Raw genomic sequence first — 21,815 nt, forward strand, 5'->3', positions numbered from 1 at the left:
CCAACCACCACCACATCACCTCACATCACAGCCACAGCCACAGCAACTGTCCCGTGCCACCACCAATGCCCGGCGTCTCCGTCTCACCCTACCCACTGCGGGAGCCTCTTTAGTTCCCTGCTCGTCCCCGTCAGTGCTTTGACCGTGATCCTCGTCGCTCAACCTTAACCACGCGCATGGCTGGCTCTCACTGACCTGACCCGACCTCGACCATCTCAAAGTACTCCCCCAGGATTCAGCCCAGTCCAGTCCTCTTCACCATCTCAAGCAGCCCAGCCATGACTGCTGTTGTCCAGCCTGACCTTGGTCCGCCAGCTCACAAGTACAAGGATAATCCAGCCGACGACCCGGTAAGCCTGTCTTTTTTTCCTTTTAACTCTTCTATTTCATTGGCATTCTTCGTCAGCATCATATCCCCTGCTATGCTACCAGGGGTTTCCTGCTCCTGTCCGTCCTCTTGCCTATGCTCGAGGGGAGGAAAAGAAAAAGAAACATCCTTGAATACGATCCGAACCAACCCCACATCATGAACTCTATACCTTGTTTGTTTCTTTTCGAGTATTGGCATCCTTTTTCTATTGATTGTTACACCTTCTTGTCTATCTATCTATTTTTTTTTATTCATTTATTCTACTGTATTTCTTTATAATTCACTTCTCCTCCATGCGGCCTCGGAGCGTCAACCCCGGAATGGAATGATGTCTCGTGCTTCGGACGGATGCGGTCTGGATCTGTCCGCGAGCCCTGCGAGTCATGATCACCACACGGATATACACACTGCTCTCTACACAACTATTCACCACTACTTCGGTCTCTCAAAGGCGCTTCAAAAATCCCCCGCGATTCTAGTCGCGCCAGCCGCCTCGGCTTGTCGAGTACCCCCACGACCGAGCAGCCTATCCTCGGCTTCGCTCTGGTTTGTGCTCACCAGCTCAGCTATGAGCTATCCCGGAATTCTCTTTTTATATCAAAGATGATCTAGACCTCGGATTTCTACCCTCTTTGTTTGCAACTGACCGGCCGGCCGTCTTCTTGGTCAGGATGTGTGGGCAGGAGCAGTACCAACGTTGGCCACACATTTCGACCATTGATTTTTAATTTCCAATAACATTGTTCAAAGAATGCTTATTATTTAGTTGGGCACCGACGTCGGCATGCATCCAGCCATCCTTCCTGTCATTTTGTTGCTGCCTCTTCGGAGCCGCTTCTGGCCTATTCCGCGTGTCTAGAACATTTCTTCTTCGGCGTTGCTTTTTCTTCCTTCACAAGTCTTCTTCTTATTTGTATCTGCCTTGGCTTGAGATGCTTCCTGTCCAACGCGCTGACAGTTGTTTTGTGATAGCTGCGACACATAGGAGCAAACGCCCACCATTCTCACGGTCTGCAGCAGCAGCACCGACCAACTACTCTTGTACAGCAACAAACACACAAATCATCAGACTCTCCTCATCAAAAATCAGCAAACATCCCGCCCGGTGCTTACTCGACCCCTGGAGGATTAAGCGGTGTGCATTTGCAACATCCCCCCTACCCTGGCCCGGCTCCAGATCCTGGTTATTACGCCTCCCATCCAAATCATTATCCAGCAACAACCACCCCCGCTCAGTACCCCTCTAGTGGTAAGTTTGAACGGACTTTTTTTCCTACTATTACTCACTATCGGGCACGCTGTGGCCTGGTATCTTGAAACTTTGGGACTTTCGAATAAATGACCCGGCCTTGATTCTAACCCACCGTGAAACTCGACGATAACCGCACAAAGGCCGCGACATCCAAAGAATAAAAATCCAGGCTGTGGGAGAATAACGATCTAAACATTTGCATTTTGGTTTTATTAGACGCAGCTGGCTAACCTTCTCAGGACCCCCAGATATGATGGCTACAGCCACCCACATGCAGAGGCCTTATCCTCCTATTTACCACGCTCACACTCCTCAATCAAACTCTCCAGCTTCGGTGTCATCTACCCAGGCGCATGATCAGCATGGAAGAGCTATTTACGGCCAATCTCCACAAATGGCACCTCAGATTTACGGCTATCAGCAGTACTCTCCCATGAACCCAGTTCACCCGGCTTATGCGCCGCATCCTCCTACGCCTCAGCATCCCTTGACTACGCAACCACTAATGATCCCACCTCAGTCAGCACCTCTTCCTCACTCTAATCCTCCCCCACCACATCCGGCGCCGTTGAACAATGCGGCTATCGGTAATCACAGCCCTCGGACCAATCTAGATTCGCACCAGCAGCATCCGCCAGTTCAGGCCCAGCGACCACAGATGCCTACCCCGAATTTGACTTCTCCCACTGGGGCAGTTCCTCCTCTTTCTGCAAACAATGCTCATGCTCAGCCTAACCATCCACCGAGCACAAACTCGACAACAAATGCTGCGCCTGGACCCATCCCAGCAACCACCCCGTGGGTCGTACGCCAGGATGGCAACGGCGTGCAATGGATTGCCTTTGAGTATTCTCGAGATCGTGTCAAAATGGAATATACCATCCGGTGCGATGTCGAGTCTGTGAACGTGGAGACTCTGCCTCAAGAATTCAAAACCGAGAACTGTGTCTACCCCCGCGCTTGCTGCAGCAAGGATGAATACCGAGGGAACAGGCTGGTTTATGAGACTGAATGCAACGCTGTTGGCTGGGCGCTTGCCCAACTGAACACTCCCTTGCGAGGCAAAAGGGGGTTGATACAGCGTGCCGTGGATAGTTGGCGAAACAGTAACCAGGACCCTCGATTGCGTAGTCGCCGCGTCCGACGCATGGCCAAGATGACCCGCCGCCAGGCCTCCCAGCCAGGCCACGTTGGGGCGCCCTCGCCTGTACAGCACCTTGTTTCCGGCAGCAATGCAAATCTAGCACCAAGCACTCGCCCAAGTGAGCCCATGGCTCTTGCCACGCCTATGCACCATGTTCACTCTGATAACTCTGCTGGAAATGGACAAGTTAGCGGTATGTTCCATCGGTACTAAAGCGTTCTTTACCTGAACAAACTCTTCCCGTATTTCCCTTTGCACCCGGGGAAATGCATTTATGTGTGGAGAAAGAGAGTGTGTGTATATGGTCATGTGTTTTCTGCTGTATTTCTGTTCAGTTGAGGTGTGAAGAAAATGAGTTGGTGGAGCTGGAGAGTACGAGGTGTCACCATTTCTTGTATTCTTTTTTTCTTTTTTTTTCTTCTTCTTTTTTTGAAGCGACATGATCCCCGGAGGGGGGATATGCGCGATATCTTATTTTCTTTTTTTTTTCTTTTTTTTTTTGGTGTTATTTGTTTCCCTTTTCTCCACCACGATCATGTTTGCGTGCCTCCGTGTCTTTACTGCGTGCCTTTTTTTGATCGGCAGCGTAGGCTAATCCCAACGGAAAATGTTCAAATATATAGGCGGCACTGATTTGACGAATGGTGCTCATCACTCTTCAATTCCTCCCGGACCGACTCCGACCCGCAATCCCCATGAGAGATCAGATCTTCGTCCCGGCCATGTCTTTCATGGTTTGCCGGCATACCCTACTGCTGCACATGCCTCTGGTGCTTCTGGGGCTCCGGCAATGGTGCCCCCTCTTCGAGAAAGCAGCGGTTTTGACGCTATGGGACGCCCTTCAGTCGCCACTGCTGCTTCGAAAAGGAGGAATCCTACCAAATCCGAAAAGATCACCGACGATCCAGATAGTGAAGATATCTTTGGCGGCCTTCCCGAAGGCAAACGCCGAAAGTTCATCCTCGTTGACGACACCCAGCGCAGCTGTCGGGTTCGCGTCAAAGTCATGCTCGATCAAGTCGATGTCAGTGAGATTCCGGACTCGTACCGCTTGACAAATGCAGTCTATCCTCGCGCCTACTCCCCCGTGCAGATGAAGGCGCCTCCGGGCCGTGTCGTTCCTGGCAATCGCTACAGAGACGATAGCGATATCGATGACCCCGACGGGCCTGTAACAACCGGTCGTACCTTGGTACCAGCAGGATTAGGTGATGGCGATTTAGAGGTTACAGTGCCACAGCTAAACCGGAGCCGACATCGAAAGGATAAAGTGTTGAATGATCTGGGGTACCGCATGAGCTGGAGCCAGAGCAGGGTCTTTGCGGACCGGCCTTTGTTTTTACAAAGATCTTGTAAGTGCTGTCTTTATTTGATGGCTCGATGCAAAAGCTAAACCTGGGCAACAGTGGATGCCTATCGCAACAAGATGCACGCTACTATTACGAATACAGGCCACGCGCCATCGTCAAAGGCGTCACACTTTGAGACTCGCTGCGGAAAAAACAGATGGCGTAAACGCGATCGCCAAGACGAGGACAATCCTCAATTGACTGATTCTGCTTATCGAATCGAGGCCGAGGAGGTTCAGGACTAGATGGGTATGCGTTACATATCCCGTCAAGTCTGCAAACGACACCAGTTAGGGCAAGTATGCTGTAATTTTCTTGCCCTTTTTTGTTTTCTTCTTGTTCACTTCTTTTTTTCACTTCTTCTCGGATATTTGGATCCTTTTTGTACATTTTATTCTCCTGTCCTTACCGTTCATGGCTTGGGGCCATGTTAATTTTTCATATTCTCGTTGTACCATACAGTCCTTTCGGCTTATACCCTTGACTTTCTATTTTCTCTTTCTATTTTTTTCCTTTAATTTTCTTTCCATTTTGCTCTGTACTTTTGGTTTGGTTTTTATTATTTTTATTTTTTACTGCGTTCCTCTCAGATCATGTGGGATAATGTGACATGGCATTTACGGGAATGTTGGAAACAGGCTTGGGAAACAGGAGTTGGGAAATGAGAGTTTGCTGTCGGGGCAAAAGAAAGAGAGAAAGTAACATACTCGAACATAAGGGATATGCATTATTTTTCATTGGGTTTTTTAGGGTTTTGGGTTGGATTAATTGGTTTTCTTTTTGAGTCAACTCAAGAAAAAGTCGTTTTTTTTGGGGTCAGGATGGATGGATGGATAACTGCACATGATTTTGTGATTTGCGTGTAGGCTATGGATGGATATACGATATTAGTGGGATACATGATCTTTGAATTTGCATTTGTAATTTTGGGCTTTTTTTTTATTAAACATTAGAGAGTTGATTCTTGCGCAATATGATGGTTGACTCTCAACTACGATCTCAGAGTTATTACCAGTATGCGCCACAGGCGAAGGAAAGAGTCTTATTAAACTAGAGATCAATTACTTTTGCTACAGTCTACATGTACCATATATAAACAGCTCTCTATCGGTGTTATCATTGCCTCCTAGATACATATACATATGTACAGTACACGCTATAAATGAATAATTACCCGTGAACACGTGTGGTAGATCCGGGATGTCTATCATGCACCAGAGTCGATCTGGTCGACAAACGACGTACTGCTGAAAAAATCCCAATCTCGACACGTCTGTGCCATGATCATGGGAATCTGCAAATCGGTTTTTATCAATTCCGGGTGCTCCTGAGGAAAAGAAGTTGAAATGTTAGTTACGAAAAACAACAACAAAAACAGTCACAAAAGGCATTGCAACATATATTTCGGGTTTTCCGTACGTACTATGGATAACATGAACATCCCCGCGCTCGAATGGACAGACATATGGCAATGAAAGGGCCAAATGCCAGGGTTATCTTGTGTCCATTGGAGGACCACATATGATGACTGGTTAGATGTCCCCGGCTGCAAATTGTGTGTGTCACGACGCAGAGGATTGGACGGGTTCGTGATCTTGCCATCCCATGACCCCAGACCTTCTGCCAGAACCCAAAAGTTATGGCCATGTAGATGCATGGGATGCACGGTGGCATAAGTGTTATTCAAAATCAGGCGCACACTCGAGTTGCTCCCAAAGTTGTAGGCGTTTCGTTCCCGCGGAAAAGAGAAATTTCCTCTTGGATTACTAACATCGAGCAGTACGGGATCGTTGTAATCTGCGCGAAAGGATGAATTATCCATGAACATTACCACAAATCCCGTCTCATTGTAGCCAACAGTGACTGTAACTGTCTGGACGGTCTCGGGCTCCGGGGGTGTCAATTGGTAATAAGGGACGGTCTGGTTCAGAGGGTCGTTACGACAGTTATTGCTTTCCCAGGCGGTGCGTTTTGTGCGGGGAACCGAAGAAATATTCGCTGATTCATAGTAAATAGCCGCAAGCGCAGTCTGAATAGTGGCGTTCGTCTGGAGACAAACCATGTCGATATCCGAGCGCATCCATACCGCGTCGGTAGGGGAGCCCGTAGCATTGACGATGACATCTGTTCGCTGGCCAGCACCCAGAGTGACCACTTTCGTTTTGTAAGGCTTGACTGGAACATAATCGTTTGCAATCACTGTCATGTCGTGGTTGTCGATGCTGAACTTCTGATTTGCAAGTGATCCAGTGTTAATGAGCCGCAGTCGATGAAGCTTTCCCGAATGAAACTGGAATTTAGCGGGTCCTGGCGCTGGAAGACAGTGCGTTTCGGTGGAATTGCAATTATAAAAAGCGGTTTTTCCGTTAATCAAATTGTTGTCGACATGTAATGGCTGTGGAGGCTTCGCAAAGCTTATTTCCAAAGCCTCATAGTAGCTCATATGAAAGTAGTCCGAAATCATGACTGGGCCCAAATCGAAGTCATAACTGATTTCCGGCTGCACCGGCCCGTAGATGACCATGGGACCATATAAACCATCATCATATTGCGCACTGTAATGCGAATGGTACCAACCAGTGCCATACTGATCTGCTTGAAAGGTATATGTAAATCTACCGCCGAGGGGAGCAATCGGACATTGGGAAACACCAGGAACACCATCATACCATGGCGTCTTCCTCAGGGTCGTACCATGCCAGTGCAATGTGACACCTTCGTCTTGGCTGTCGATATTGTTGACTACAGTCACCTCAATCATATCTCCCCAATTAGCTTCAATCGCTGGGCCGGGAAACTGATCGTTGATTAGGATCACACTCTTGTTGAACCCGTCGAGAGACTTGAACTCTCGCCTGATGGTGAAATGGTAATGGCGCGTCACTCCTGTGTTGGGCGGATCACCAGCTGGATTTGCCTTGCCCCAAGGTAGTCCATCTTCCAAAGGCTAGGGACATTTGCGTGTGAGTTTTCTTTTCTTTTTTTACAGTGGCACAATACACAACATACCCCATCTGTGAGAAACTTCGGTAAGTTTGGCGATAGTAGAGCAGAAACAGCTAGGAAGTTGATTAGGCAGACAATTCAACGAGATATTTCAAAGTTACAACGCACCTTTGATGGCACTCGACGCAGTCACTGTGGTCAGCACGACGAATTTCAGTAGGCGGACCATGAGGAAATTGGGAATACCAATCACGAAAGATGGTTTATTCCTAATTGTGCGTATGGGAAAGAGATGTTGACAAAATTTTGACCACTGGGTCAAAATTACAAGGGGTTTCTTGGCCTCTTATAACTTGACAGCGGTAGGGCCACGTGCAGTTCCGGTGAATCCCTGTATGTACAACAAAGAAGGGGGATTCTGACAGGCCTGTATATATGCAGGGAAAAGAATCCCCCGCTTTACTACGCCAACCCCCTTGTAAACCAATTACACCTTGTAAACTAATTATATGCTACCCACTGTCATCCGTGACTAGGCGGGCTTACGAACAGTATTAATCTAGCCAGACTCCATGATCGCCACATATACATTCATCAAGAGTGAGACATTCGCCCTTTTCTACTAAAAAAAATATATGCAGCTCTGTCCAGTGTATAGAAAGCCGTATTCATTACAGAAATATAATCCGTCCTAGTAGCTACCTGGGTGTTGGGACTATGTCATAATACCAGGATAGCACATTTCACTATCTAACCCCTCTTTTCTTACCCCCAATCTTCATGATAATTCATAATCGCATATTTGTTTAGTCGCCTCATATCTCTAGCCGCTCCGAGGCAGGACGGCGGCGCATCAGGATCTCCGCATCTGGGTTGGGAAAGATGAATTCGTGAGCTCGCAGATTTTCAGGTCGCTTGTTTTCATGCTTGAATTTGAACTCAAAGTCCATCAGCAGACGTATCAGGATGATTTTGATCTCCAAACTAGCGAAAAAGCGACCAGGACAAGAGTTTGGTCCATGACCAAAATTCAGAACGTTACTCTCAGTTGTGGAGAATTGATGGAGATGAGCCTCGCCTTCACGCTGACGGAGCTTGTAAAAGCGGAAGCCATCAAAGATCTCAGGATCAGACGTTACTTCTGGGTCATTTTGAATGGCATTGACGGCCATGCTGATATGAGCCCCTTTTGGTAAAATGGTACCATTTGAGAGCTGTGCTTTCTGAAGGAGAACACGGTGCATAGAAAGAAGTGTCGGAGGATTGAAACGCTGAGATTCACGCATGAAGGAGTCTAGCTTGCGAAGTTTTGAAAAAACCGATTTGCTCCATGTCATCCATGGCCCCGTTTCTTTTATCACGTCACGAATTTCTTCGCGGATAGGGTCGAGATACTCCGGGTGTGCTAGCAGGTCGTACAACACATGCACGGCGTTCATCTGCGAAGTATGGATCGATGCAAGGGACATCACAACCTCAAGATGGGCTAGAGATGCAGGATCGCTTTCCTCTGGTGTAGCAATCTCCATCATCCACGATAATAGGTTCTGTTTGTTTTTGTCTTGTTCCTCAGCCCCAATTCCCCCGCTCTCTTTCTCCCGCCGACGAAGAATTTCGGGAACCAGGAGTTTCTTGGCTCTTCTGATATACGCGGTGCCCTTGTATGACGAGGGCATAAACCAGCTCACAATCCCATGAGTCCACATGGGCAAGAGACGGAGAATAACAAGAGAGACAAAAACTACCACTTCAGATTAGCATTGACTATCAAAGAGGGAGAAGAAGTATAAATACCATTCTCTGTAAACTGTGTGGAAATTTCCAACCATTCCGGATTACGGCAGAGTGGTTTTCCAAGGAAGATTCTCGCACTAACACGGGCAACGAAGTCTAAGAGTGTATGGTAAGGCTTAATGGTAACCCATTCATCTATGCCTCTTAAGTTAGCAGTTTATGGTGTTAGGCAGGGGAATTTTTATATTTGAAACTGACCCTCTGACTTTGTGAGGTCTTTCTCTATAGCAAAGTTCACCTCCTCTTGCATAGGACGTGTAAGCCAGTTGAGGTTGGGTGTCAGTTTGAGCTGCAGGGTACGGAAATGCAAATTGCTGCGAAGAATAATGTGCATATTGGTAGATGATCCCATCAGATTATGCACATGGGCAACTGTTGGGCTCGCTACATCGTTCGGCAGCTTTCGTATATCATCGACATGCTTGGGAGGCAACACCAACATGTTGGTGTCAGCCCGGCGAAATTGGAAAATTTCTCCTTTGCTCTAGTATCCGCAAAATAAGCCTGCTATTTTATCTCGGTAGATAGACATTTATGACTTACTGCACGATATCCCTCAACCAAAACATCTTCTGCATGGCGGAAGAATCTAAAGTTGGACACGACGATAGGTTCCCAAAGGGATTTGATGCCAAAAACAGGCACTTTGTACCCAAAAACCTCACTCCATAGTAATGACAAAAGGTAAATAATAATTACAATGAAAGAGACTATGGGGACGATCGTTGAGGAAGACACATTTTCAGACAATGGATATGCCTGATAGGTACGAACGAAGACTAAAAGATTCCTCATGGTTACGAGCAGTACTTTGGGTAAGTTGAACAGCCAAAAGACATACCCATATGATTATTCTTATGATGACGAGAGAGTTCGTCGGTGACTATTTTATTCAATAGTCCGGTTCCGTTCCCGAGCACCGGGCCATATCCAGGTTGTCTAATGCAGCCTAACGAAAAAATTGCCACGTACCCATGTAAAAAAGTAAAGGGGGGGAGGCGCAGTCATTAATTATTATTTCTTTCACACGAGGCTCCCTGTATGTAATAAATAAAATACGTAGCGTTCATGTTACATGAAAATACATTGTATGTATCCTTGACAAGTTATCGTAGGTATTTTTGTCAACTGTAGTGTAAGATCCATCTCAAGCATTATGAAATCTTCATTATTAAAACTCACCATCTGATTTCAATTTCCATTTGATTGTTTTACCTGAATCTTCAAATACTTAGACTTGGAGCTCAACATTCTACTCCACAAGAAAATGGCGTCCGAAAAACAGCGGAAACTGGATGCAGATCTTATCAAAAGATCCCAGCAGTTGGTGTACAAAATTTCTCACGGTTGCCAGTCTGAGCGTGGCTTTGGTGGATTTAGCCTGTCACTATATGATACTTCGTGGGTGTCAATGGTCAGGAAGACAGACTCTGCGGGGGTCCGTCAGTGGGCTTTCCCAGAGGCGTTTGCATACGTTCTTCGCCAGCAACACGAATCCCCGGGAACAAATTCATCACCTGTCGATGTGATCCTCAATACAATGGCTAGCCTTCTATCGCTATTAGAGCACCGTGCCACGGATGCTGCCGAAGGCAGTGTTAATATACAGCCCATGGATTATGAATGGAGAGTGTCCCATGCCATCGCAACCCTCTCCAAAGCACTAAGCAGCTGGAATGTTGGATCTAGTCTCCATGTAGGGTTCGAGATCTTGATCCCATCTCTCCTTGATCAACTAGCACAAAGAGGCGTCAACCTAGATTTCTCTGGGAAAAGGGAATTGGAAGAGCTTCAACAACACAAGCTGTCAAAATTCAGGCCGGAAATGGTGACATCGAAACAGCAAAGCACCCTTCTACATTCATTAGAAGGGTTGATTGGCAGGGTGGACTTTGGAAAATTGAAACACCACTGCACTGTCTATGGAGGCATGATGGGATCTCCAGCGTCAACCGCAGCATACCTTATTCACTCTCCAGTATGGGATGAGGCTGCCGAGCACTATCTTCGAAATGTTGTTCAGAGCTCTGGAGGCGCACCCAGCGCGTTTCCAACTTCAATTTTCGAGACCTCCTGGTCAATATCAACACTACTGGCAAATGGATATACAATTGATAACTTTTCAAGTGATAACATGAAACATATCACCACTTACCTTCAGCAGCTCTTTGTAAGGCAGCATGGGCTACTTGGATTTGCGCCTACATTCGTGCCAGATGCCGATGACACAGCTCGGTCTCTCCTTGCCCTATCACACCTTGGGATAAAAATAGATCCATCTTTCATGGTAGAGTATTTTGAAGCCCCAAATCATTTTCAAACCTACAAACTAGAGCGAGATCCAAGCTTCAGCGCAAATGCCAATATTCTGTTGTGTCTGTTAGGAGCCCCAAACCCCATGGACTTTTTTCCACAAATTGAAAAGACCACCAGGTTTCTAATCACCATCTGGGGAAATGGTGGGTTACAGGATAAGTGGAATCTAGCGTCTGAGTATAGCCAAATGCTTCTGGCAAATGCATTACTTGACCTCATCGCAGCATGGAGTGAGGGACGTTTGACAATGTTGTCGACAGAAGTACTAGTCAGAGTAGATATCTCGATTGTTCTCTCCCAGCTGTTTTCGAAGACCTTGCTTCGCCAATGCGAAGACGGTTCATGGGGGAATTCAGTTGAGAGGACCGCATACAGTGTACTTCTTCTCGCATACATTTTAAGGCTACCATGGCCACTACCACTTCGTGAGCTTGCTTGTGCCTCGTTACTAAGAGGAAGAAACTACCTGACACTTCATGCAAATGAGTGGTCAAAGGGGGACTATATCTGGATCGAAAAGGTAAATTATCGACTGCCTATTCTCTCCGAAATTTATTGCCTAGCTGCAATGAAGGTCTCCGTGGAAGAGAGGGTGTGGGCCTCCGAAGTTACGGATATTTTTACAATGCCAGAGAAACAACTTGGGACTATGCCAAATTTCCTTGGGAGGCTGCCCATTTTTCGACATACTTCTCCAGACACGATGCTTTTGGCTACAGCAGAGGCTTGGTTCTATCTACACAAATTAAAGACAATCCGAGTCGACATTTTTCCGCGGGACAATATTGGCATGAGCAAGGACAAATATTTGGATTTCATTCCAATATGCTGGACCAGTGTCAACATCACAACAGGCTTTCCTCTCTCAGGCGATGTCATTTGGAATATGATGGTCATCTCGATGCTCAATTATCAAGCCGATGAGTACATGGAATCAGTGGTGGGAAGCCTCCCGGAGTCATCCTTGTCCGAGCTCAAATATGAAATCGGAGTTGCATGCTCGGAGTCGTGTTACGAACAGACGCATTCACCACATCTCTCTGAGGTCTCAGAAGTGATTTTAAAGTACATCAGACATATTCGGGATCACCAGTATGTTGCAGCATGCCCGGAATATGCACAGAGGGAAGTCGCAGAGGAACTGGAGAAATTTCTCAATGCACATATGGCGCATAATGCGGACAACAAGAACAACGGTACAACAAACTTTGATAAAGGCAAATCATACTTCGATTGGGTTCGGACTACAGGAGCCAACGACACTAGCTGCCCTTATTCATTTTCATTCTTCACGTGTCTCATCAGCCGTGGCATGTCTTCCGCTAAGCAGAGATATTTTGCTAGGGCTTTGGGTCTGCATCTCGCTACCATGTGCCGGCAGTACAATGACCTTGGATCCTATTCTCGGGACAAACAGGAGAACAATCTTAATAGTCTGGATTTTACCGATTTTCATGATGGTAATACTTGCGAAACTTGCGAATGCTCGGGTCCTCCTCGCAAGCAAGATCTGATAGACATTGCAGAGTTTGAGAGGACATGCATGCAAGCTTGCTTTGCACATCTATCAAGCGAGATCAGTGTCACGACATCAGCACAGATCAAAGCATTTATCAACGTCACTGATCTGTTTGGGCAAATATACGTTGCGAAGGACATTGCCAGTCGTTTGAAGAAATAGACGCTGTATGTGTACAAACTAGCGGTTGTTTTCTCTTACATCAATATGGATTGTCGGGGAATTTTGCATGTCTTGTAAGAACGAGTAAATATCAAGTAATTTCATTTCATTACGTTACAGCCCCTCTTAATTCAGTGCTGGGATTGCTTGTCCAAACATACATGTAAGCTTCAAGTAGGACATTCTCCAAGGGTCCCCCACTATTGATAATTCTGTGTAACCCACAGACAAGGGCATTGTCATGGATATCCCTCATCGCCCCCTCATCGCCCCCTCAAATTTTAAATTGGGCTGTATCAATTAATTTATTTATGTGGCCACGGAATATATAAATCAGGGAATATGCATGCATAAGTATGTAACTAGTGATCGTATTTGAATATACGAGCGATTTGCGTTTCAATGTTGCATTCAACATGCACATGGATTAAAGCTCGCCAATAGTATTCGCGCCGAGGCAAGAATCAGCTGGTAAAGGCTGGGCGATCGCTAAGAGCGAATTGACTTCCTCTTTTGGTCGATGCAGGTGAATCAGTCTATGCAAGAAGACCTTGTTACAAATGTATTTCGCGAATTCAACTACTGCGAGAAATATAGATTCGCAAGCCTGATAGTAGTAGGAGAAGGGCGAAAACCACAGTATTACAGTCACGGAACAATTTCACAACACGTAGAAGCTTGGTACTGTTGGTTGCATGAATATCCATTCCAGTAGATATAGCTTGGTTTAGATGGGCGACTATCTACGCGCTCTTCTTCACCTCTTTTTCATTCATCAGAGAGACCACTTTCGCCACAGACGGCCGTGCTAGCATGGCATTCTGCCAACGATCAAAATGTGGAAACTCCTCTGGTCGCCAGGCATGTTCGCCTGTCCGACTACCCATGAAGAAGGGGATCTGGAGATTCCACGTTACAAATGCCAGGTCTGCATACGTGCATTTGTCTCCGACTAGCCACTCTTTATCGCTAAGAGCGGTATTCAAGACACCCGCAACTCTCTTCACCTCCGAACCATAGCGCACTTTGGCAGATTCCGGGGATTCTCCATAAGTCTTCTCGTGGAAGATATTGAACCTTTTGTTTTTTCCATCTATCAGCATCCAACATGCGCAAAGACTATTTTCTGTTCCAGGTGATAGTAAGTTTAAACGTACCACGCAGCTTGTCCAAAGTAAGGCCCCTGACCCGAAGCCTGGAAGAAAGACCACTGGATCAAGTGGTACTTTTCTGGAAAAGTGGTGTAAGTGAGTTTTTGGTCTTTGTCGTAGGTGTCGATGAGGTACTTGTTGTTTTCAACTGTCAGTTCCTTCGACCAATACCGAAACCGATGTATACATTCAAGACAGCTTTACCTGAATAATTGCACCAGATTCCCAGAGCGTTATGTTCGTGTTGGGGTCGATGATGACTAGGTATATCCAATCAGCTATAGAGTCTTGGGGTGGAGGGTTACACGATCAAAGATATACCTGGAATTCTTCCATTAGGGTTTGCATCGGTGAGAGGCGGCTTTTTGAACTCGTCCAGTTCAACGTATGCGCTTTCGTATGGCAGATCCAGTTCCTCAAAAATGATGAGAACCTTGGGAGGGTTTGGGACGTGATCTAAGTAGATGGATTTAGTGCTGGTCAGGTAGGTAGGAAGATTGTTTTGCGGGCCATTTACCTCTCCAATATATTTTGATTGGCTTCAGGCTCGTCGCCATGTTCACGGTGTGATAGCAAGAAAGAAAAGTACTGTCAGTGTTTGATTGAACTCTTGCTATGGTGAAAACCTTTTGACAAGGTGGTTGTGAGAAATCCTGTTCAGGAGGGAGGCTGCTGTTTTATGATCCACAAAATTCCCACCAGAGGTGTCTAACAAGGATATTGAAAGCAGCAGTACAATCCGAAGTGGGTTTAGTTCGATATATTATTCTCATTGAATATGCACCGGTGCCCGAGACTAATTCTGTTTCGGAGCATATTCTTTGTTTCAAATATTACAATTATCTTATATGCCCCTGTAATGGCAGCGTATCATTTGTCACCGTGGGTAAATTATTTTACCATCTGCCGAGCTTTCCCCGTATGATTCCAGCTGCATAAAGCTCTGTCGTGTGTGAATATTCATAGACTGCGCATCCTTTGCCAACGGGATATGATCATCTTCGAAAGTGGTGCCTGCCATTTCTATGTCTTCATTATTATTGTCGATTTTGCCAAGTCTCTCCCACTGCCGGCGGTTCCCGCTACTTCGTTGATTCGAGGTATGAACAATGGAGGAGCGATCTTCATCACCGCCGCCGATACTTTTCAGGGACAAACGGCTCCAAAAACTTCGAAAGCTGGTAGAAAACCCCCGGCTCGCGCCGATTAAGTGGCCGTAAGTAGGTAGGCAAGCGGCGATAACGCTGGTGCTGGGCTCAATGGTTGCCCAAGTAACGCTGGGCGTCACAGCTACGTAGCGGTTGGCCCCGGTTGAAGAAGTAGATTCGTATGCCTCTTTGTAGACATAATAAAAGCGGAGGACGGAGGCGATGCAGCAACTAGATCGATCTTATTATCAGTTTTTGCTGTTCTGTGCTGTACGTTTAGTCGGACGAGGGAAACTTACAAAATACCCAACCAGAAAATGCCCGCTACTTGCAGCTTTCGCCGAGTAGACATCATGAGCCGATAGATTATAGGAAGGGGGAAGCATAGCACAATCACATCGAAGCACATGCTCATTCCAGAAAATGCTATGCCGAAGGCGGTATAGTTGTAACGAAGCGGATTTACGGACAATGGATCGTAGGCCGCCGAGATAGGGTCTCCAGCAAGGAGCTGTGCCTGCAGTCTGTGAGTGAATGGATTATTTTTTTTCAAGTCAGTATGGGATGACTGGCCATACCACTAGACAGGCAATCCCCCAGGAGAGCAATATGGCAATGTAGACCCAAACGGCAATCCGGAATGACGAAGATGTGACAAATATTCTCTTGTATAAGAGGAGGATGGATACTTTCACAAGTACCAAGCTTGCTAATAGCGGAAAAATCTCAACCCAGAGCGCATGTAAAACAAAAAAAATGTCAGTATCGCAGCTGCCCTGCCAGACCCAAAGATGAACTGACCTGGAGAAAGATAGACGACGCTTCAAGTTGGGACCTGGTGCTGTAATTAACACCGCCACGCCCAGCGGCCACATAGATATCAATGGGAACACCCCAAGCGAAGATCAGGGCTAGAATAAGTATATAGTCATCCAGGAAGAGGCGCTTGTTCTTGGAAAGAGTGGACCAGACACGAAGAGCGACAGCGAGGGTAGCCAGAATGGGGAAGACAATCGCAACGGTCAAGAGCGCGGTAGTCACCAGGGATGGGTTCTGTGCTTGAGAACTCATGGTTTTCTTTTCAGGCCTGTAAAGAAAGGAGCATATCAATAATACAATCACAATACAATATATGCAATCCGGCCTTCAAGTGGAACTAGGGCAGGGCAGTGCCCGACGCCATTGCGGTGCCTTATAAGTCGATTTTTGGCGCACAGAAAGGACCCCAAACCGAGGTGACACGAAGCATGGGCGGGTATGCACGTCAGGCTGATATAGTCACCGAAGAGACAAAGAGGCTGCGGTGCAACGTCAAATTCGTCAATCCAAAAAAACAAAGAACAACATCACGTGGTCTACCGTCTGTACATACCTTGCTCCTTCCCCTCCTCTCCTCTCCTCTCCTCTCCTCTCCCCTCCCTTCACATCTTCTCACCAACAACCATGGCCTCGCTCTCCGCAAACGCTTTGGTGTTTTTTGCCGTCGCCTGGGCGGCCTGGTGCCTGGCCTCGTTGAGGGCCAACTTGTCGCGGGCGCGAGCAACTGGCCTGCCCTATGTGATACTCCCATGCTCAGTGCTCGGCGCGCCCTGGCTTCTGACCCAGCCCGTGCTGCTCCCTCTCCTGGCAGCTCTTCCTGAATCGTGGACTGCAAAATGGCTTCCACTGCTCCTTTTCAACGACGGGTGGCACAATGGCTATGAGCCCTTTCAACGTGCCGGGGGAGATACATTCCTTGCTGTGTCACCTGGGGGTGTTATCCTCTATACCTGTCACGCAGAAGTCTCCTCGCAGCTATTCCGGGACACTCGACTGGGAAAGCCAGCTCATTTAATGAGCCTGTTGAATATATTCGGCCCGACCATAACAAGCACCGATGGAGCCGAGTCTCGCTTATACCGTCGCATCACAGCTCCCTTTTTCTCCGAGGCAACAATGCGCGATGTGTTTGTCGGCACTGTCCAAGGGGGTGGCCAGTTGGCGCAGGTGTTGAGACAGCCGGCCGCCCATCATCATCTACGAGACCTCGCAGCGAAACTTTCGCTTCATATTCTCAATCGCTTCTGCAACCAGGCTGAAACTCTAGAAGATCTTGCTATGACCTTGCGGGGTGATGATAAACCGCAAGGCACGCATCGCATGACCTATGCTGAAGCTGTATTTACCTTGCTAGAGAACTATATGACTATATTTCTCATTCCAAGCAAGCTTCTACGTAAGTGTGGGCTTCCTTTATCTTGAACCCCTTTGGGCTCTGACTTCTATCAGGATCTTCGCCTTCCCACACCCATCGTCAAGCAGCAACAGCATATGCCGAACTGGGTCGCTATTTGCAAGAGATGAAGGGTCAGAAGGAAGCAGAACTCCAGCAAAAAGTACCAGCTTTATCAAATAAGCCTGAAAGTATCCCGGGTATGCCGTCATCAGCCCCTACTCTTATAAAATGCACACAAAACCTAATGTTTGATTTCTCTAGAGCTTCTCGTCCAATCCGGGCTCCCAGCGAAGGACGGAAGCCCGGCTGTTCTTAGACCGGACCAGGTAATTGGAAATATCTGGGTCTTTGTTCTCGCTGGTCACGAAACAAATGCCAATACTCTCACTTTTATTATCTTGCTCCTTGCGTGCTACCCCGTCACCCAACGGGCCATGCAAGCTGACCTCGACCGGATCCTCGGAGACACCCCACCAGATCAGTGGACATATGATACCCACTATAATCCGTTAATGAACAGTTTCGTGGGTGCAGTGATCAACGAGGCCCTACGGCTTTTCACCGTGTTGCCTGTGATTCCAAAATATGTACCTCCGACAGGACCTCCAATCTCTATCACCATCGATGGCCATGTCCACCCTTTGCCACCGGACACGGTCGCATTCGTAAATACCAGCGCTACCCATCGACATCCACAGTACTGGCCGCGTCGGGAATCCAGTGAAGATACTACACCTCGCGCGAAGCGACCCTTTGCAGTGTCCGATTTTAACCCCGAACGGTGGATTCAAAAGACTGGAGTGGCCAAACATGGACTGTTGAGCCCACCTCCTGGTACCTTTATCCCATTCTCAGAGGGAAGTCGTGGATGTTTGGGGGAACGGTTTGCCCTAGTCGAGCTGTGTGCCTCGGTAGCAGTTTTGTTCAAATCATCGTCGGTGAGACTGCTGACAAGAGGCGAAGAAGGTGGAGAGTATCCAGAAGGAGAGCTTGCAGATACTTGGGAGGCAGCGCGGGATCGGGCGGAGCTTGCGCTGTCCGAGGGTGTGAAATTCGATATGAGTCTGCGAGTGGTGAGGAATGTACCTGTGCGGTTCGAAGCGCGAGACTCTGTGTCGAGGTAAGTGTTGATTGAAAGGCAGACTAGGTGAATAGAATGTAGGTACATGTCTTATTCAACTCGTTCTTAAACAAATATTACCTGTTAGACTTCGGGATCTTGGCGCGGTGGTGTAAATTAGAGGCAAAATATAGGTTTAAATTGATAATGCTATAGGATATCATATTCTAATTAACACAACTATTTTATTAGTTTATATAGATAAATTGTAATAAATGTATACATATTTTAGATTTTTATTAAAACTAATTCTAGCTAATTATTTCTAGTAAGGTAGTAAGCAATTGTAGGATGCGGTCGATGCGGCCGACGCGGACGATGCGGACTGCGGCCCCATCCCGGTTGCTCATCCAAAGCTTCACTATTTCGGAACCTCATTGGCACAATCCTTTGCCATGTAAGCCCCTTCCTCGGAGTTCTCCGAAGCCTAGATATTAATTCGTGATCTAATCAACACCAGACCTGTGTAAATCCGCCCGATCTGTGGCCGAGTTGCAGTTGTTATCCGGCTCATCCCCAAGGATATAAAAAGGTCATCATGCCGCTTCCAATGTGCTTGTACACCAACATTTGAACCTACCAGCTTCATATCGTCAAGTACCTTTTCTTACCACACTCCTTTAGCCATCTATCCATCCGGGATGTCTTTCGACCCTTCCGCCCTCCCATCACTCACCAGCAAGGTTTATCTCGTAACTGGTGGGAACGCGGGGATTGGGTACCACACAGCCCGGCAGCTCGCCTTGCACGGCGCACGAGTATATATCGGCTCGAGGTCTCTCAGCAAGGCTTCTGACGCTATCGCCAAGATAAAAGCCGAAGCCCCCAATGCCGATGTCCATTTCCTCCACATGGATCTCATGGACTTATCATCCGTTGTCAAGGCGGCGGATGAGTTCAAGCAAAAGGAGGACAGGCTAAACGGGTTGGTCAATAATGCTGGCATTATGGCCACGCCATTTGCGAAAAGCGAGAAGGACGGATTTGAAGCCCAGTGGGAGACCAATTACTTGAGCCATTGGGTTCTGACTTGGCATTTGCTAGATACACTGGCGAAGACGGCCAAAGAAGAAGGCTCGCCTGCTGGGAATGCCAGGGTGGTTAATTTGACGAGCAATGGTCACAAAGCTGCCCCAAAACGTGGCATCGATTTTGACGACCTGGACCAGAAAAATGGCGGAATCTGGTCCCGATATGGCATGAGCAAACTAGCAAATATATTGCATGTCAAAAAGCTGAACAAGCTCTATGGCCCACAGGGCTCAGAGGGTGAGAAGACGGGCATCTGGACTGCCGCGGTACACCCGGGGTTTGTCGATACAGATCTCAATAAGCAAACGGATGGGCCTAGTTTTATACAACCAGCATTAAAGTGTCTGGGGGTTTACAAGAAACCTGAGGAAGGCGCTTATACCACACTCTTCGCAGTGGCCGCTTCGGAGTTCAAGCAGAGCAACAGTGGGGAGTATTTCGAGCCGGTGGCTAAGAAAGGGAAGCCAAGCAAGCACGCTAGCAATATGGAGCTTGCTGACCAGCTGTGGGAATGGACGGTGGTGGAAATGCGGAAAAGGAAGTTATTGGAGCAATAGACAGGCGGTAGACGCTCCATTTGCTCAATAGTCTGTTGTAGGTAGAATGGATATCTATATGATTCTCGAAGAGTCTGATTCCACTACATTGATGAGCAGACCGGGATGTTCTGCCCCTGTTGTAGGGTCGACAATGAAAGCTTAATCAGAATATCTCTAGCTTAAGCTTATGAGGTGTACCAGGTAGATAATCAGCAGAGCATCGAGCTGCTTTACATTCAGCTAAACATTTCCATTCCCCTCTGTGGCTGATGAGGGCTTCCATAGTCTCTTCTCTTTTCTCCTGTCCAGTCCATTACTTTACATTGCCAATCCCTGTGACATCTCATAACTATCAAGAATCCGGATATACTCTACTGAGTTTGATGTTAATATGCAATAACTTCGATACATAGACAGATGCAGTGAGAACAGTACGGTACTTACTTGGGGATTTCCATCTTGTGCCTAGCATCTGGAGGACGTCCTTAATTCCCACAACCATGGACCGACACTCTTCATTGCCGGTTTCGAGAATATACCAGAGGTAGTTTGCCGCCGCTTGATAGAGACAATCACATATCAGGGGGCTTGTTTTCAGCATTCCTCCCAACTCTGCAGCTGCTCGAATGCGTCTTGAAAGCTGAAACACTGCACTGGACAGTTCTTTTAAACCCGAAATAGCTATTTTCTGCATCTCTAGGAGGTTTGGGCTTCCCATTTGGTCAACTTCACTGTTTTCGGTGCAGGAATACTTATCGTAAAGGGTGAGTAGAGCACTAAGGCATAGACCCATGGCCGCGCTGAATGGTAGATGAGCTGTAAGATCCGACATTCTCTCAACCAGTTCTTCGGATTCGTGCAAGGCGGTGGAATATAATGCTTGTGTAGTGCGATGAAGTTGGATTGCCTCTTGAAATCGAAACTCGGCATCGGTATCGCTATCGTTCAAATTACGCAGGACACGAGATAGCAGATGTGCGGCTTGGCAGGTTCTGGCGAAAGGAGGCGCCTGTACTGCTGTGCTGGTGGAAAATGCTAGTGGTTGGACCAGTGCGAGTTCCTACCTCCAAGTGAGCATTTTTCCTACTGAGTGCTCGGGCTGAGAATGATACCCCTTGATCCCAGTGTTTGTCATCTGCAGGCAGATATTCATCTGGACGGGCATCCTCGCAGGCGAATGGGCGGTTTTTGCTGCCGAGATTGACATATCTACTTCTAATTTAGCAAAAGGTTTCACATGCCTCGGGTTGAATTTATGATGCTCAAGTATTTACCTGTCTAGTATAATTACAGCCCACCATACCCTCCGTCTCTCTTCTAACTCGGTGGCTGTTTCTGAGTCTTGGTCAGGACCAAGACCGATGGCCTCCCCAGCAGGAGAGAACTTACTAGGTGAAGAGAGCATCTGCGGCGCCCGTCTTCTATCGTGGATGCCCATAGCATGCCCTAATCTTGCGCAATGTCCTACGCTGAGGTACGCTGCTGGATACATTGCATTCGATACCTCGTATAAGGCGATCAATAGAGCGGCTTGTAACAGCCTTATGGAGAATATGTTGCTGCCCTCGACATAAGAGAGACAGTCCTTTGCGGTCCTGTAGAGCTCTCGGTATGGCGACTCGGTGTTGTCGACTGGTAGGGTATGCAATTGCATTGTAACCAATAAAAGAGTTGTGTCTGCGTTGAGGACTACCTCGGCACTGGAAAGCTCCTTATACAATCGTAACTTGGAAACTATGCCATAGAAATTGTCATTTT

The 21,815-nt window shown here is 47.3% G+C and overlaps 8 protein-coding genes across 8 annotated transcripts; 4 read left to right on the top strand and 4 right to left on the bottom strand.

Moving 5' to 3' along the window:
• Positions 1-278: 278 nt before the first annotated feature.
• Positions 279-4,360, top strand: TRUGW13939_10604 (uncharacterized protein; the record flags this gene model as incomplete). Its single annotated transcript, XM_035493715.1, has 5 exons — positions 279-350; positions 1,343-1,619; positions 1,862-2,959; positions 3,390-4,118; positions 4,173-4,360. The coding sequence occupies 5 exons, from the start codon at positions 279-281 to the stop codon at positions 4,358-4,360; spliced, it is 2,364 nt and encodes a 787-aa protein (XP_035349608.1).
• Positions 4,361-5,322: 962 nt separating this feature from the next.
• TRUGW13939_10605 (uncharacterized protein) lies at positions 5,323-7,290 on the bottom strand (the record flags this gene model as incomplete). Its single annotated transcript, XM_035493716.1, has 4 exons — positions 5,323-5,442; positions 5,539-7,062; positions 7,125-7,174; positions 7,230-7,290. The coding sequence occupies 4 exons, from the start codon at positions 7,288-7,290 to the stop codon at positions 5,323-5,325; spliced, it is 1,755 nt and encodes a 584-aa protein (XP_035349609.1).
• A 586-nt stretch (positions 7,291-7,876) lies between these two features.
• TRUGW13939_10606 (uncharacterized protein) lies at positions 7,877-9,700 on the bottom strand (the record flags this gene model as incomplete). Its single annotated transcript, XM_035493717.1, has 5 exons — positions 7,877-8,802; positions 8,856-8,990; positions 9,054-9,339; positions 9,399-9,634; positions 9,697-9,700. The coding sequence occupies 5 exons, from the start codon at positions 9,698-9,700 to the stop codon at positions 7,877-7,879; spliced, it is 1,587 nt and encodes a 528-aa protein (XP_035349610.1).
• Positions 9,701-10,122: 422 nt separating this feature from the next.
• Positions 10,123-12,852, top strand: TRUGW13939_10607 (uncharacterized protein; the record flags this gene model as incomplete). Its single annotated transcript, XM_035493718.1, has 1 exon — positions 10,123-12,852. The coding sequence occupies one exon, from the start codon at positions 10,123-10,125 to the stop codon at positions 12,850-12,852; it is 2,730 nt and encodes a 909-aa protein (XP_035349611.1).
• Positions 12,853-13,595: 743 nt separating this feature from the next.
• Positions 13,596-16,222, bottom strand: TRUGW13939_10608 (uncharacterized protein; the record flags this gene model as incomplete). The annotated part of the gene is made up of 7 exons (XM_035493719.1): positions 13,596-13,929; positions 14,010-14,137; positions 14,208-14,263; positions 14,325-14,459; positions 14,904-15,382; positions 15,451-15,668; positions 15,953-16,222. The coding sequence occupies 7 exons, from the start codon at positions 16,220-16,222 to the stop codon at positions 13,596-13,598; spliced, it is 1,620 nt and encodes a 539-aa protein (XP_035349612.1).
• A 372-nt stretch (positions 16,223-16,594) lies between these two features.
• On the top strand, positions 16,595-18,490 carry TRUGW13939_10609 (uncharacterized protein; the record flags this gene model as incomplete). The annotated part of the gene is made up of 3 exons (XM_035493720.1): positions 16,595-17,366; positions 17,420-17,563; positions 17,628-18,490. 3 exons carry the CDS (start codon positions 16,595-16,597, stop codon positions 18,488-18,490), a joined length of 1,779 nt encoding a protein of 592 aa, XP_035349613.1.
• Positions 18,491-19,127: 637 nt separating this feature from the next.
• Positions 19,128-20,075, top strand: TRUGW13939_10610 (uncharacterized protein; the record flags this gene model as incomplete). Its single annotated transcript, XM_035493721.1, has 1 exon — positions 19,128-20,075. The coding sequence occupies one exon, from the start codon at positions 19,128-19,130 to the stop codon at positions 20,073-20,075; it is 948 nt and encodes a 315-aa protein (XP_035349614.1).
• A 300-nt stretch (positions 20,076-20,375) lies between these two features.
• Positions 20,376-21,711, bottom strand: TRUGW13939_10611 (uncharacterized protein; the record flags this gene model as incomplete). The annotated part of the gene is made up of 4 exons (XM_035493722.1): positions 20,376-20,431; positions 20,502-21,066; positions 21,122-21,266; positions 21,332-21,711. 4 exons carry the CDS (start codon positions 21,709-21,711, stop codon positions 20,376-20,378), a joined length of 1,146 nt encoding a protein of 381 aa, XP_035349615.1.
• Positions 21,712-21,815: the final 104 nt, after the last annotated feature.

Source organism: Talaromyces rugulosus, chromosome VI (assembly GCF_013368755.1).
Source record: "Talaromyces rugulosus chromosome VI, complete sequence".
Taxonomy (NCBI): Eukaryota; Fungi; Ascomycota; class Eurotiomycetes; order Eurotiales; family Trichocomaceae; genus Talaromyces; species Talaromyces rugulosus.